The 12,282-nt window shown below is 37.4% G+C and overlaps 1 protein-coding gene across 9 annotated transcripts in view; it reads right to left on the bottom strand.

Annotated features, from left to right (window-relative positions):
* LOC105479087 (tryptophanyl tRNA synthetase 2, mitochondrial) overlaps positions 1–12,282 on the bottom strand; it is a 125,340-nt gene that overhangs the window by 66,463 nt on the left and 46,595 nt on the right. For 5 of the 9 annotated variants that reach the window (XR_011617586.1, XR_011617578.1, XR_011617587.1 and 2 more), the window contains 2 exons: positions 8,838–8,890; positions 5,948–6,005 (listed from right to left, as the gene is read on the bottom strand). The exons of the other annotated variants lie outside the window; for them this stretch is intronic. Coding sequence is in view for 2 of the 5 variants with exons in the window: in XM_011736887.3 (XP_011735189.1) it covers positions 5,948–6,005; positions 8,838–8,890 (111 nt within the window). In the remaining 3 variants the exon portion in view is untranslated. The remainder of the gene's footprint in view (positions 1–5,947; positions 6,006–8,837; positions 8,891–12,282) is intronic. 9 annotated transcript variants of the gene reach the window in all.

Raw genomic sequence — 12,282 nt, 5'->3', positions numbered from 1 at the left:
ATATTATTTGTAAAATGAAACTAAAATAGAAACAATGCAGTGTAATCTAAAGGACATGAGTTTTGAGGATCAGACAGTGCTAGGTTCAGATTCCTTCTATGCCTCCTAGTGCCTTTCGCATATTATGTAACCTCTCTGAAACTCAGTTTTATTATTTGGACAATGGGGTTAATGGTAATAATAGCTAACATCTATTGAGTGCTTACTACATGGGAAGCATTATAGCAAGAGCTATAAATGTATTATCTCACTTGATCCTCATAAAAACTCTGAGGTACTATCATCCTTGTTTCACAAGAATGAAGGAACTGAGGCACAGAAGGGTTAAAGGAGTCATCCATAGCTAGCAAATAGTGGAGCCACGACTTGAACCCAGGTCGATCAATTTCAGCCATATGTACTTCAGAGGGAGATTATGTGAAGATAGCAAGGCACTCAAGAAATTATTTGCTTTTGTCCCTTTGATTCACTAGAATGTATGGCCTAAAATTTTAATTTTATGTTATAATAAACTTCTAAGGGGTGTGTGATTCTCTTACACAGCTCACGCTAAAGATAACTGACTGCTTGATATACTTGTTTCATTGAGAAGTGGTGGCCCGTACCAGGGCAGGTGACAAGGACAGTGGTTCTCATTCATCTGGGCAGCAGCTTCAGTGCTAATTCTAAACACAGGTGGTGAGAGAGACAGCCAACAGGAAGGGGGAAGGAATCACTGCTGACATGTGCAACTGGGAAGATTGATGGTTTCCCTCTCTCTTTTTCCCCAATGTGTCGGCCTGGGAGCAGAGACGTAGAAGCCGCTGTGCTGAGGACAGTAAAATACACAGCACAGTGTCTGCCTGGCTGCAACACTGATTAATGAGACCAAAATGACACAGAAAACAGGCGGTGCTTCGGAAGGAGAATTCACAGGCATTTCTTTATTTAATCATTTCAACAAAAGCAGTTCCCATAAACTGCCCAGTTTGAACTAGAATTCCCCGTGGTTAGAGCAATGCAGGGGTATATTTGGTGGGATGCGTGAATCAAAGAGTAAGAGTGTAAAGGGAATTTGTAATGAAGTAAATTCACTAATGACCGGCTGGGTACAAACTTAGGAATTCCTCTACTTTCTCTGACTGACCAAAACATTCACAAAGTTCCAAGTAAGATAGTTATTTGCCTACCTAACTTAATGTAGGGATGATATGAGAATGCGTTATCACAAGGAATTGCACCGTTAAAGCACTCTTGCTTTTCAGGACTAGTAGACAGCATCACCAATTCTTCACGTTTTACCATAGCTGCATAATGTATACATTTAAAATGACGTTATCTTTATTAAGGAAATTAATCTAAAAAATTAATTAACATCAAATATTATTTTTAGTACTTACTATCACCTGTCCTACTTCTCATGAGTAGCTCTTCAAACTTAATACTATATCCCAGACTAAATCTACTGACTCATGACCTTCAGGTCAACTCTCCCCTATTCTGCACTGTATTCTCAATTCTGGCTAATGATACAACCATCTACCTAATCTCCTAACCTTAAGATTCATCTCCAACTCCTTCCTTTCCCTTACCAGATTCTGATGGTTCAAATCCTGCCTCCTCCAATTATAGCTATGTGATCTTTGGCAAGTATTTTTGCCTCAGTTTCATCACCTGAAATAAAAATTTTAATAGTACTGATTTATAGGAGAATTGCAAGAATTAAATTAATACATAAAAAGTGTTTAGATTGGTGCCTGGCACATAGAAAATACTTAATAAATATTAGCTATCTTCATCATCTAATCAAGTACTAAATCATCAGAAATATTTCTCAATACAATTTCATTTCTCCATCTCCATCAATGTAATCTAAACCACAATCATCTCACCTGTGCTGTTTCAATAGCTTTTTTCAGAGTTTATTCTATACTACTACCTGAACTATCATTTAAAAGTAATGAATCTCCACTGATTCTTCCTTTTTCACAGAGTCAAATCCAAACCCTTAATTTAGTGTATAAAATCCTTCATAATCTGACTTCAAATACATGTAGATTACTGAGACATAGTCAGGGCAATTATCCCCATGAATCAACATTAATTAAGCAAGTGAGAAGTCTTATGAGAAATTCAGGGTTCAAGTTTTACATTTAACATTTTATAACATGCTATTTTTCATTGATTATCCTAACACTAGATTAAGTATCATATTCACCAAAAAACCACTGAGTAATCTTCAGGATCTATAAATTAAAGCCTAAAACGTAAACAAAATGACATGTCATTATTCTAGGGGAAATTAAATGTACTGTACTTCCATTGCTTGGTGTAGTGGGTTGGATTATGTCCCTCCAAAATTCATGTCCACCTAGAACTTCAGAATGTAACCTTATTTGGAAATAGGATCTTCGCAGATGTAATCAGTTAAGATGAGGTCATACTGGATTATAGTGGGCTCTAAATTCAATGACTGGTGTCTTTAAAAGAAGAGAAGACACAGACACATAGAGGGAAGAGGGCCACGTGACAATGGAGGCAGAGACTGGAGTGATGCAGCTACAATTCAAGAAAATCCCAAGGATTGCCAAGAGCCACCAGCAGCTAGGAAGAGACAAGGAAGGGTTCTTCCTTCAAGTCTTAAGAAGCATGCCCTGCCAACACCTCAGTGTCAGATTGCTAGCCTCCAGAACTGTGAAAGAATACATTTCTGTTCTTTCAGGCCACCCAGTTCGTGGTATTTTGTTATGGCAGCCTTAGAAAACTATTAACAGCACACTTGACTAATGTCTTAAACTGGTAAGGTAAGTAAGGTCAGTTGTTCAGGATCTGTAATCTGGTTACTATTTCTGTAAGAAATTCACATCCAGGACACTGGCCTTCTCTTCCAAGACTGTGCAAGCCCTGGGGAAATGCAGAGTAGCTCAGGAATGCAGAGTAGAATAAAGGTATTCTGCACTGTTTGTTATGGTGACTGACACAACCGCAACTACAACTGTATGTAGGTAGTGGTGCTGAGAGGCAGGAAGCATTGTTACATAGACCATGTCAAATAAACAAACAGCCATCAACTAAGGGGCTGTAATCATAGATGAATTTGCTGTTACTTTGTTCTGGGATCAAAGTTCTAGGATCACATTTGCATTGATTCCGTAAAATTACTGCACATAGTTGACTTTGCTCCATTTATTTCTTTCATGTAAACAGTAGCTCCTGAAATTTTCATTATGCTGTAATTGCTCACAAAAATGTAAATTTAAACTTAGCAAATACTTATATCCTTTGGTAAAAAATATATATATATATATTGATTGTATACCATTTTCCAGATGAAGTAGTATGGCATGTGCTATTTCAACTTCCATGATCGATTATTGCTCTCCAAAAGGACTTTTTTTTCCCTTTGAAATCTTGAGATTGTTTTTTGGCATAATTACCCCAGCCCAAACAATTTTGAGATATGTGGGGTTTTTTTGTTTTTTTTAAATAAGCAGTAAACTATTTCTTTTACTTTAAAAAAACAATTAAATATGCCTTTAAATTTTCTTTGAAGTTCTTTATAAAAACTTCTTTTCTAAAAAATAAATGTTATTGTGTATATTTAAGGTATACAGCATGATATTATGGGATATATATAGATACCAAAAAGGTTACTATAGTAAATTAACATATCCATCATCTTACATAGTTATCGATTTCTTTTGTTTTTATGACAAAAGCAGCTAAATTCTTATTTAGTATCAATCCCAAATACAGTACAATTGTATTACCTATAGTCCTCATGTTGTATTTAGATCTCTAGACTTGTTCATCCTACATATCTACTACTTTGCATCCTCTGACCTACATCTCTCCATTTCATCCTTTACAAAGAATTCTTGTATGTAATAAAATAACCTCAGAGGAAAAAAGAAAGAAAAATTCAAATTTACAAACCAGTATCAGCCAATCATTAATTCACCATCCCTCTTTATGTTTAAAAGATTCTCTCAGTAATCTCTGGAAGCTCTGAATGACAGTCTATAAGGTTAGGGAACAAATAGTCCTATATATATTAATTTTCTTTTGGAGTTTTTTAAATGATCAATTCCAAATACACAGTACAGGGAAGGTGAAATGAGTAAGAAAAAAAATCATATTTAATTCCCTGTTAACACTAAACTATATTATTCAAAATGTCTTTCAAAATACTTAGCCAGATCACTAAATCTCAGTCACTACCTTAGTTTAAATATTCACTAAGAAAATAGTCAAGCAACAGAAATCCATTGTGAGACACCATCTAGAGCGAAAAGCTACACTGCTATATGCAATTTATTAACTTTGTAGTTTAGTCTCTCCATATTTAGCAAGTTTGTTTAAATATTACCATTCCCATTGGTTTATAGTGACATTAATATAAATCCATAATTTCAAAGTCAACATTCCTTTCACTGTGAACTAAAGACTTCCTTCTTTTCTTTTCTTTTCTTTTTTCTTTTTTTTTTTTTTTTTTTTTTGAGACGGAGTCTCACTCTGTCGCCCAGGCTGGAGTGCAGTGGCGATCTAGGCTCAATGCAACCTCCGCGTCCCCCGGCGCCCCCCGGCGCCCCCCGCCGCCCCCGGGTTCAAGGGATTCTCCTGCTTCAGCCTCCCGAGTAGCTGGGATTACAGGCGCCTGCCACCGCGCCCGGCTAATTTTTGTATTTTTAGTAGAGACAGGGTTTCACCATCTTGGCCAGGCCGGTCTTGAACTCCTGACCTTGTGATCCATGCGCCTCAGCCTCCCAAAGTGCTAGGATTACAGCAGCAAGTCACTGCACCCGGCCAGTAGTCCAATATATTTTTGACATACCACACAGCTTACTGCATGTCATATCTTTGAGCCTCTTATACAAGTTTTAAAGAAACTGGCAATCTATATAGAAATGCAGAGAGGGTGTTATCAAGGAAGTGTCAGTATTGGGGGACACTGAAGAGTTTTAAGTTTCTCAAACTTACTGGTAAACCTTAAAATTTGACACAATCGAGTACTTAGTTCTTCCTCTAAAATTTTACCATCACATTGAACCTTCCACTCATGTTTAGTGGCACCATCACAGTTCTAATTTGCACTTGCTCTGTGTGTGTCTGTGTGTCTATATGTTTATAAAATAACTCTACACTCCTAGTCAGTTGTCTTATTGTGCCTAATAAAATTCAAGGACATTTCTTTAATTAAGAGAGCCTTTTGTTTCCTGATTGCTTGCATAAATTGATGGCAATTTTAAAATTGTTATTAAGTTAGCTTATAATGTATTGTTTAATACACTGAGGAAATATTTATTTCACTTGTAAAGTAATGCAGCACCATGGTTTTGTTTCTCTAATGTAAATTATTTCATTTGGAAGAGGAGCATTCTTGTAGTAATCACGTTGTAAATGTAAAGGTCAAAATAATGTTCTTCTTTATATTTTCTTTTTTTTTTTTTTTAGATGGAGTCTCGCTCTGTCGCCCAGGCTGGAGTGCAGTGGCGCAATCTCGGCTCACTGCAAGCTCCGCCTCCGGGCGCACGCCATTCTGCTGCCTCAGCCTTCCAAGTAGCTGGGACTACAGGCGCCCGCCACCACGCCTGGCTAAATTTTTGTATTTTTAGTAGAGCCGGGGTTTCACCGTGTTAGCCAGGATGGTCTGGATCTCCTGACCTCATGATCCGCCCCGCTCAGTCTCCCAAAGTGCTGGGATTACAGGGGTGAGCCACCGCATCCGGCCTTATTTTGCTTTTCTAACAACTCGAACAAGTTTACTTTATTCACCAGCGAAATATTTACCATGTCCCTTTTGCAGTAAACAATACACTTTCAATTCTGATTTTTATATATTTTATAGCTTTATATGGGTATATTCTACTTTTGCAAATATGCTTTAAGTCAATAACTTATAATTTTTAATAGTCACCATAAAATCAACACTCACACTCAAACTGTAAAAATTTTAAATGCAATTTACGAGTTTTTGAGACTTCTTCCCCATCTGGAAATTTTTACATGTTGTACATAATTCTTCTCTATAGTACATTTGAACAGATAAAATAATTAGCATAAATAGAATATACCTCTTTATACTATATACATATGTATTAAAATATTAAATTGCACCCCATAAATATGTACAATTACAATGTTTCTATTTAAAAAATAAAATAGTGCTCTTATTTTTGACAATTTCAAACACGTGGTTTGAAAATGTATCTTGAAAGTGCATTACTTTTCATCTACTTAGATGACAAATTACTGTACCATGAAAAGTTATTAATGATAAAATACTTGGTACCACAAGTGATACCATTGCTTACCTCAACTGGTAAACTCCTGGACATTTTTGGGAAAAATAACATAGACTTTTGTTTTGCTGTTACTACCAAATAGTTATAGTTACTGAGAAAGTAACTGTAAATGCTCATGTCTGGACCATCAAACAGTAAAGGACAGTGAGAAATGTATGTACCAAGTGGAACAGAGCTGTTTTGTGTGGACAGGTGGAACCCCAGTTGGGTAAGAACAATGCTATTGAAATGTCATCAGTTGAGTTATACTGAAGTGATTTTCTTTATTTTCTATCTTGATGAGAAATATGTGATTTTTAAAAAATACTGTAGCAGAAAAAAGAGCCCAATTACCGATCCAATGTTTTATATAACAAAGGATTTTTCAAGTTGTCTCATATTTCTAACAATTTTAACTTTTTTGCTGACCTCCCACCCCACCGGCACTACTGGGTTAATAAGAATCAAGTCTATCTTTTTCAGCCTTTTTCTTCTACCATTCCACTCCATGAACTGTACACTTCTTTTACTTCCATACTCTTGCTAACTTCCAAGACTTTGCACTTGCAATTCTCTCTGCCTGGCATCCCTTTCTTGACCTAACAAATTTCAATATATCTTTTGAGACCCGGTGCAGCTGTTACCACATTTGTGGAGCACTCTACAAATCCCCAGGACAAAATGAGTCACTTGCTCCTGTAAGCAACTACAATGCTTTGTCCTCCCTCTATTATAGCACATAGTTGTACTGTAACTCACTTTTCCTACATGCCCACTACCCTCACCAGCCAGTGAAATCCTCGAGGGAAAGAACCATGCTGTTATCCCTAACACCAACAGGGCAGGGATTCAATATATGCATATGAATGAAGTAGAAATGAATACTACATGAGGCTTATGAAATGCAGGAGCTGAAGTCTCATCTTAAATCCCATGACACTCAGAGTCCTCACGATGGATGAAGATGGAGGCGGGCCATTTGCCAAAATGAGTAGGGAAAATTTTCAAATTATCCCTTCCCAGACTGCCTATCCAAATGCTGGCCATCCTTCAGGTAACAATACCTACAACTATCAGAACAGTAATCCCAGCACTTTGGGAGGCCGAGGCGGGCATATCACGAGGTCAGGAGTTCGAGATCAGCCTGGCCAATATGGTGAAACCCTATCTCTACTAAAAATATAAAAATTAGCCAGACATGGTGGCACGTGCCTGTAGTCCAAGCTACTCGGGAGGCTGAGGCAGAAGAATCGCTTGAACCCAGGAGGTGGAGGTTGCAGTGAGCTGAGATTACGCCACTGCACTCCAACCAGGGCAGCAGAGTAAGACACTGTCTCAAAACAAAACAAAACAAAACAAAACAAAAAAATGCCTAATACATTAAAATTAATTTAATAAAACACTCTTAGAATAATAAGTGCTTAAAAGCTACCTCATAAACTATAAAGTTCCTCAACTCTCCTTAAAGTGCAAGCAATCTCACTTTAAAGTTCAGAGTAGATGTTATGTGATAATTTCCTGATATTTATTTTATTTTATTTTATTTTATTATTTTTCTTTTGAGACAGAGTTTAGCTCTTGTTGCCCAGGCTGGAGTGCAATGGCATGATCTCAGCTCACTGCAACCTCCGCCCCTTGGGTTCAAGTGATTCTCCTGCCTCAGCCTCCCAAGTTGCTAGCATTACAGGCACCTGCCACCACGCCCAGCTAACTTTTGTTATTTTTAGCAGAGACAAGGTTTCGCCATGTTGGCCAGGCTGGTCTCGAACTCCTGACCTCAGGTGATGCACCTGCCTTGGCCTTTGAAAGTGCTGGGATTACAGACGTGAGCCACCATGCCTGGCCTTTATTATTATTTTTTAAGACAGAGTCTTGCTCTGTCACCCAGGGTGGAGTGCAATGGTGTGATCTCAGCTCACTGCAACCTTCACCTCCTGGATTCAAGTGATTCTCCTGCCTCAGCCTTCCGAGTAGTTGGGATTAGAGGCTCATGCCACCATGTCCGGCTAATTTCTGTATTTTTAGTAGAAACGGGGTTTCACTATGTCCGCCACGCTGGTCTTGAGGTCCTGACTTCAGGTGATCTGCCCACCTCAGCCTCCCAAAGTGCTGGGATTACAGGCGTGAGCCACCATGCCCAGCCCTGATATTTATTTTAATAATGTTCTGTGAAAGAGGCATTCACAAGTATACAGGGAAATTCAATATAAATTCAGTTTGGTTTTTGAATAGTTTTGCCCTTAGCTAGAGCATACATTGAACCTGTAATACAGTGTCATTTTCTCTTTTCTGGAAGACAGTACTGCACATACCCCACGAGACACCCAAGAGCACTCCCAATTCAGCAAGGGCTGAAACATAGCACAACACTGCAGGATCAGGATGTTTTGAATTGAGGTAATGGATGGGATTTATGGGAAAACTGAGTGGAAATGTGTTTAGGTTTTTTAATCTCAATCTTTAAAAAGAATGAATTAAGAATCTCAAAATCAATATCAGATGTATGATGACTTCAATACAACAAAACACATCTTAAAACAAAATATTTTGAAATCGAGTTCCTTTTCTGCTCACCTGCTGCTGCTCTGGTTCAAGGGGGTCACAGTTTCCTTCCACTGCAGAGATTCCTAAGAACCAAAAGCAATATGGAGGAAAACGCTTTGATCTTACTAATGTCTTAAGCAGTAAGGAAGAAACAGCAAACTCCTAATGTCATCTAGTTAGTAGAGGATAAATGTGTGGTTTAGTATCAGAATTATTTCAACTTTCATTAGGAAAGAAATTTGGAATAAGCACGAACTTACACTGGAGAAGGGACATGCTCTTCAATAAATAATGCTGGGAAAATTGGAGAGCCACATATTGAAGAATGAAACTGAACCCTTATCTCTTACCATATAGAGAAATCAACTCAAAATAGATTAAAAACTTAAACAAAAGACCTGAAACTATAAAAATACTAGCATAAAACCCAGGAAAACCTCTCCTGGACATTGGTCTAGGCAAAGAATTTATGACTAAGTCCTCAAATGCACAGGCAACAAACCCAAAAATAGACAAATAGGACCTAATTAAACTTAAAAGCTTAATTTTGGTTTAAGAAATAATCAACAGAGTGAATAGACACCTGTTGAATGGGAGAAGATAGCTGCAAACTATTAATCTGACAGGGGACTAATACCCAGAATATACAAAGAACTCAGCTCAACAGCAAAACAAACAAACGAAAAGCAATCCCATTAAAAAGTGGGGAAAGGAAATCAATAGACATTCATTAAAAGAAGACATGAAAATGGCAAACAGGTATTTCAAAAAATCTTCAACATTACTAATCATCAAAGAAATGCAAATTAAAACCACAATGAGATATCATCTTACCCAAATCAGAAAAGGTAGAAAATAATGGATGTTGGTGAGGATGTGGAAAAAAGAGAATTCTTATACACTGCTGGTAGGAATGGAAACTAGTACAGCTGCTGTGGAAAACAGTACAGAGATTTCTTAAGAAACTAAAAATAGAATTAGCATTTGATCCAGCAATCCCACTAGTGGATATCTACCCAAAGAAAAAGAAATCAATATATCAAAGGGATACCTGCACTCGCATGTTTATTGCAGCACTATTCACAATAGCAAAGCTATGGAATCAATCTAAGTGTTCATCAACAGATTCATGGATAAAGAAAATGTGTACATATATACAATGGAATGCTACACAAACATTAAAAAATAAAATAAAACCCTTTCATTTACAGTAATGTGGATAGAACTGGGGGGTTTTTGTTTGTTTTGAGACAGGGTCTCACTGTCACCCAGACTGGAGTGCAGTGGCCTGATCTCGGCTTAATGTAGCTTTGACCTCCCAAGCTCAAGTGATTCACCCACCTCAGCCTCCTGAACAGCCACACCCGGTTAATTTCTGTATTTGTTGTAGAGATGGGATTTTACCATGTTGCCCAGGTTGGTCTCGAACTCCTGGGCTCCAGTGGTCCTCCCATCTTGGCGTTCTGAAGTGCTGAGACTATAGGTGTGAGCCACGTTTGGGGCAAGCGAAATAAGCCAGTCACCAAAAGACAAACATCTCATCTTCTCACTCATATGTAGGAGCTAAAATATTTGATCATATGGAAGCAGAGAGTGGAAAGATAGATAACAGAGACTGGGAGGGATGAGTGTGGGTGAGAAGGGAGGATGAAGAGAAGTGGGTTAAAGGGTGCAAACATACAGTTGGATAAAAGGAATACTTTCAATGTTTGGCAGTAGAGTAGGGTGAATATAGTTAACAAAAATGCATTGTACTTGGATGATGGACACCCTAAGTACCCTTACTTGATCACTACATATTATATACATGTAACAAAATTTCACATTATATATTATATACATGTAACAAAACTTCACATGTATGCCATAAATTTGTACAAATAAAAATAAAAATAAAATAAAAATAATATGAGTCATGCTATTCTTTTTTTGAAGGATACTCAAAATGTTTCCCAGTTAACAAATCACATTTTACTAACATTTTTCTCTGCATAATACAGGTGCTTAATATATACTTATTAAATAAATGAGTAAATGATAAAATTTCATAATTACTTTCCTCTTTATCCTCACAGAAAAATAAAAGACTATAAGCCTATTTCTGTTTTCAAGCAGTGTCTGTCCCTGTCCTCTTTTTCATCAAAATCTTTTACTGAAGTAAACCCATACGTGCTCAAATCTGCAATCTTGGTGTTCACTTATGACCTCTAACAGGATTCCTGAACACAAGCTCCCAAGCCTCTCTAACAAACATGCTAGTCATTTCTTCAGTTTTAAATAGGGAGATCTGAATGATCTCAAACTTACTGGAATATTCTGATGAGGACCCAAGAGCAGGAAAGAGCAGGCTCCTTAGGGGCCACTGAAACCACAAATATTCCAGAGCTACTAGCTGCAGAACAATGTGTGCTAGATCTAACAACTCCCCCTTTTTATCTAGCACTGCCAAAATAAAATATTACTGCTACCCTTTATCCTAAGAAAGCTAACACACACGATTTTGGGCTTATAAAAAAGATATCATCTATTGTATCAAGTCCTGTTTACAAACTTTAGACCACTGTGGACTTAGTTTAATGATTACATTTAACTTCACTCAAGCCCTTGTTGGAAGCAGTGGCCGGGGTTGGGGAGGGGGAGCAATAGTTTGATTCAATTAAAATAAAAATACCAAATCCTCATTCATTCATCCATCCATTTACATTTATTGAGCACTAGCCATGTACCAAACACTGTGTTGAGGAGTGGGAACACAACAGTCATGAAATAGTAAATCCCTTGAGAAGTCTATAGTACAGTCATGATCATGCCAAGCACACCTAATTCATTGTTCTATTTTACTTAGATCTAATTTTAAATCTCCAGTCTGCTTAAGCTCCCAAGAGCTTCTCTCTATTTAACAGGTAACCTCAGGTCTTGCTTTAATGAATTCAGCACATTGTACCAACTTTTCTACTTCGTACTTCCAAATATTTCCACATAGATAACCATCCTCTCCTTGACTTCACAGAAAGGGGTCCCTCTAAGATTAACCCTTTCCCACAGTGCTACTAATTCTATGCTTTCTGTGTTCTTCAGAATATTTCTCTATCAGGTTTTATGCTTTTTCCATCTTTAATCTTTATCTCTTTATCAGATCCTTCAAGTCTTTCCTACTCTATGGAAATATAAAAAGGTTTACCTCCATCTTGGGTCATTTCTCCCTTTCCTACTCTTCCCAAATATTCCTGTAAGAACTTCATACCTGCCACCACCACTTTAACTCCCCATAAGCTACCCTCTACCTTAATCTCTCCACAAATCTGCTTTCTTACCCACAGAATTACTAAAGCTCTTCTAAAATTAAAAAAATGATTCCTAATCCTTTAATTCAATAGGCTGTTTTTGTCTTGCTGTTCTTCAATGATCTCTTTCAATCTATCAACTGACACTGCTTATTATCATCTACAAAACACTCCCCTCTCATTTTCATGAA

This window comes from Macaca nemestrina, chromosome 1, assembly GCF_043159975.1.
Source record: "Macaca nemestrina isolate mMacNem1 chromosome 1, mMacNem.hap1, whole genome shotgun sequence".
NCBI classification, from domain to species: domain Eukaryota; kingdom Metazoa; phylum Chordata; class Mammalia; order Primates; family Cercopithecidae; genus Macaca; species Macaca nemestrina.
Note: the sequence above shows the minus strand (reverse complement) of the source record. Positions and strands in the feature narration are given on the sequence as shown.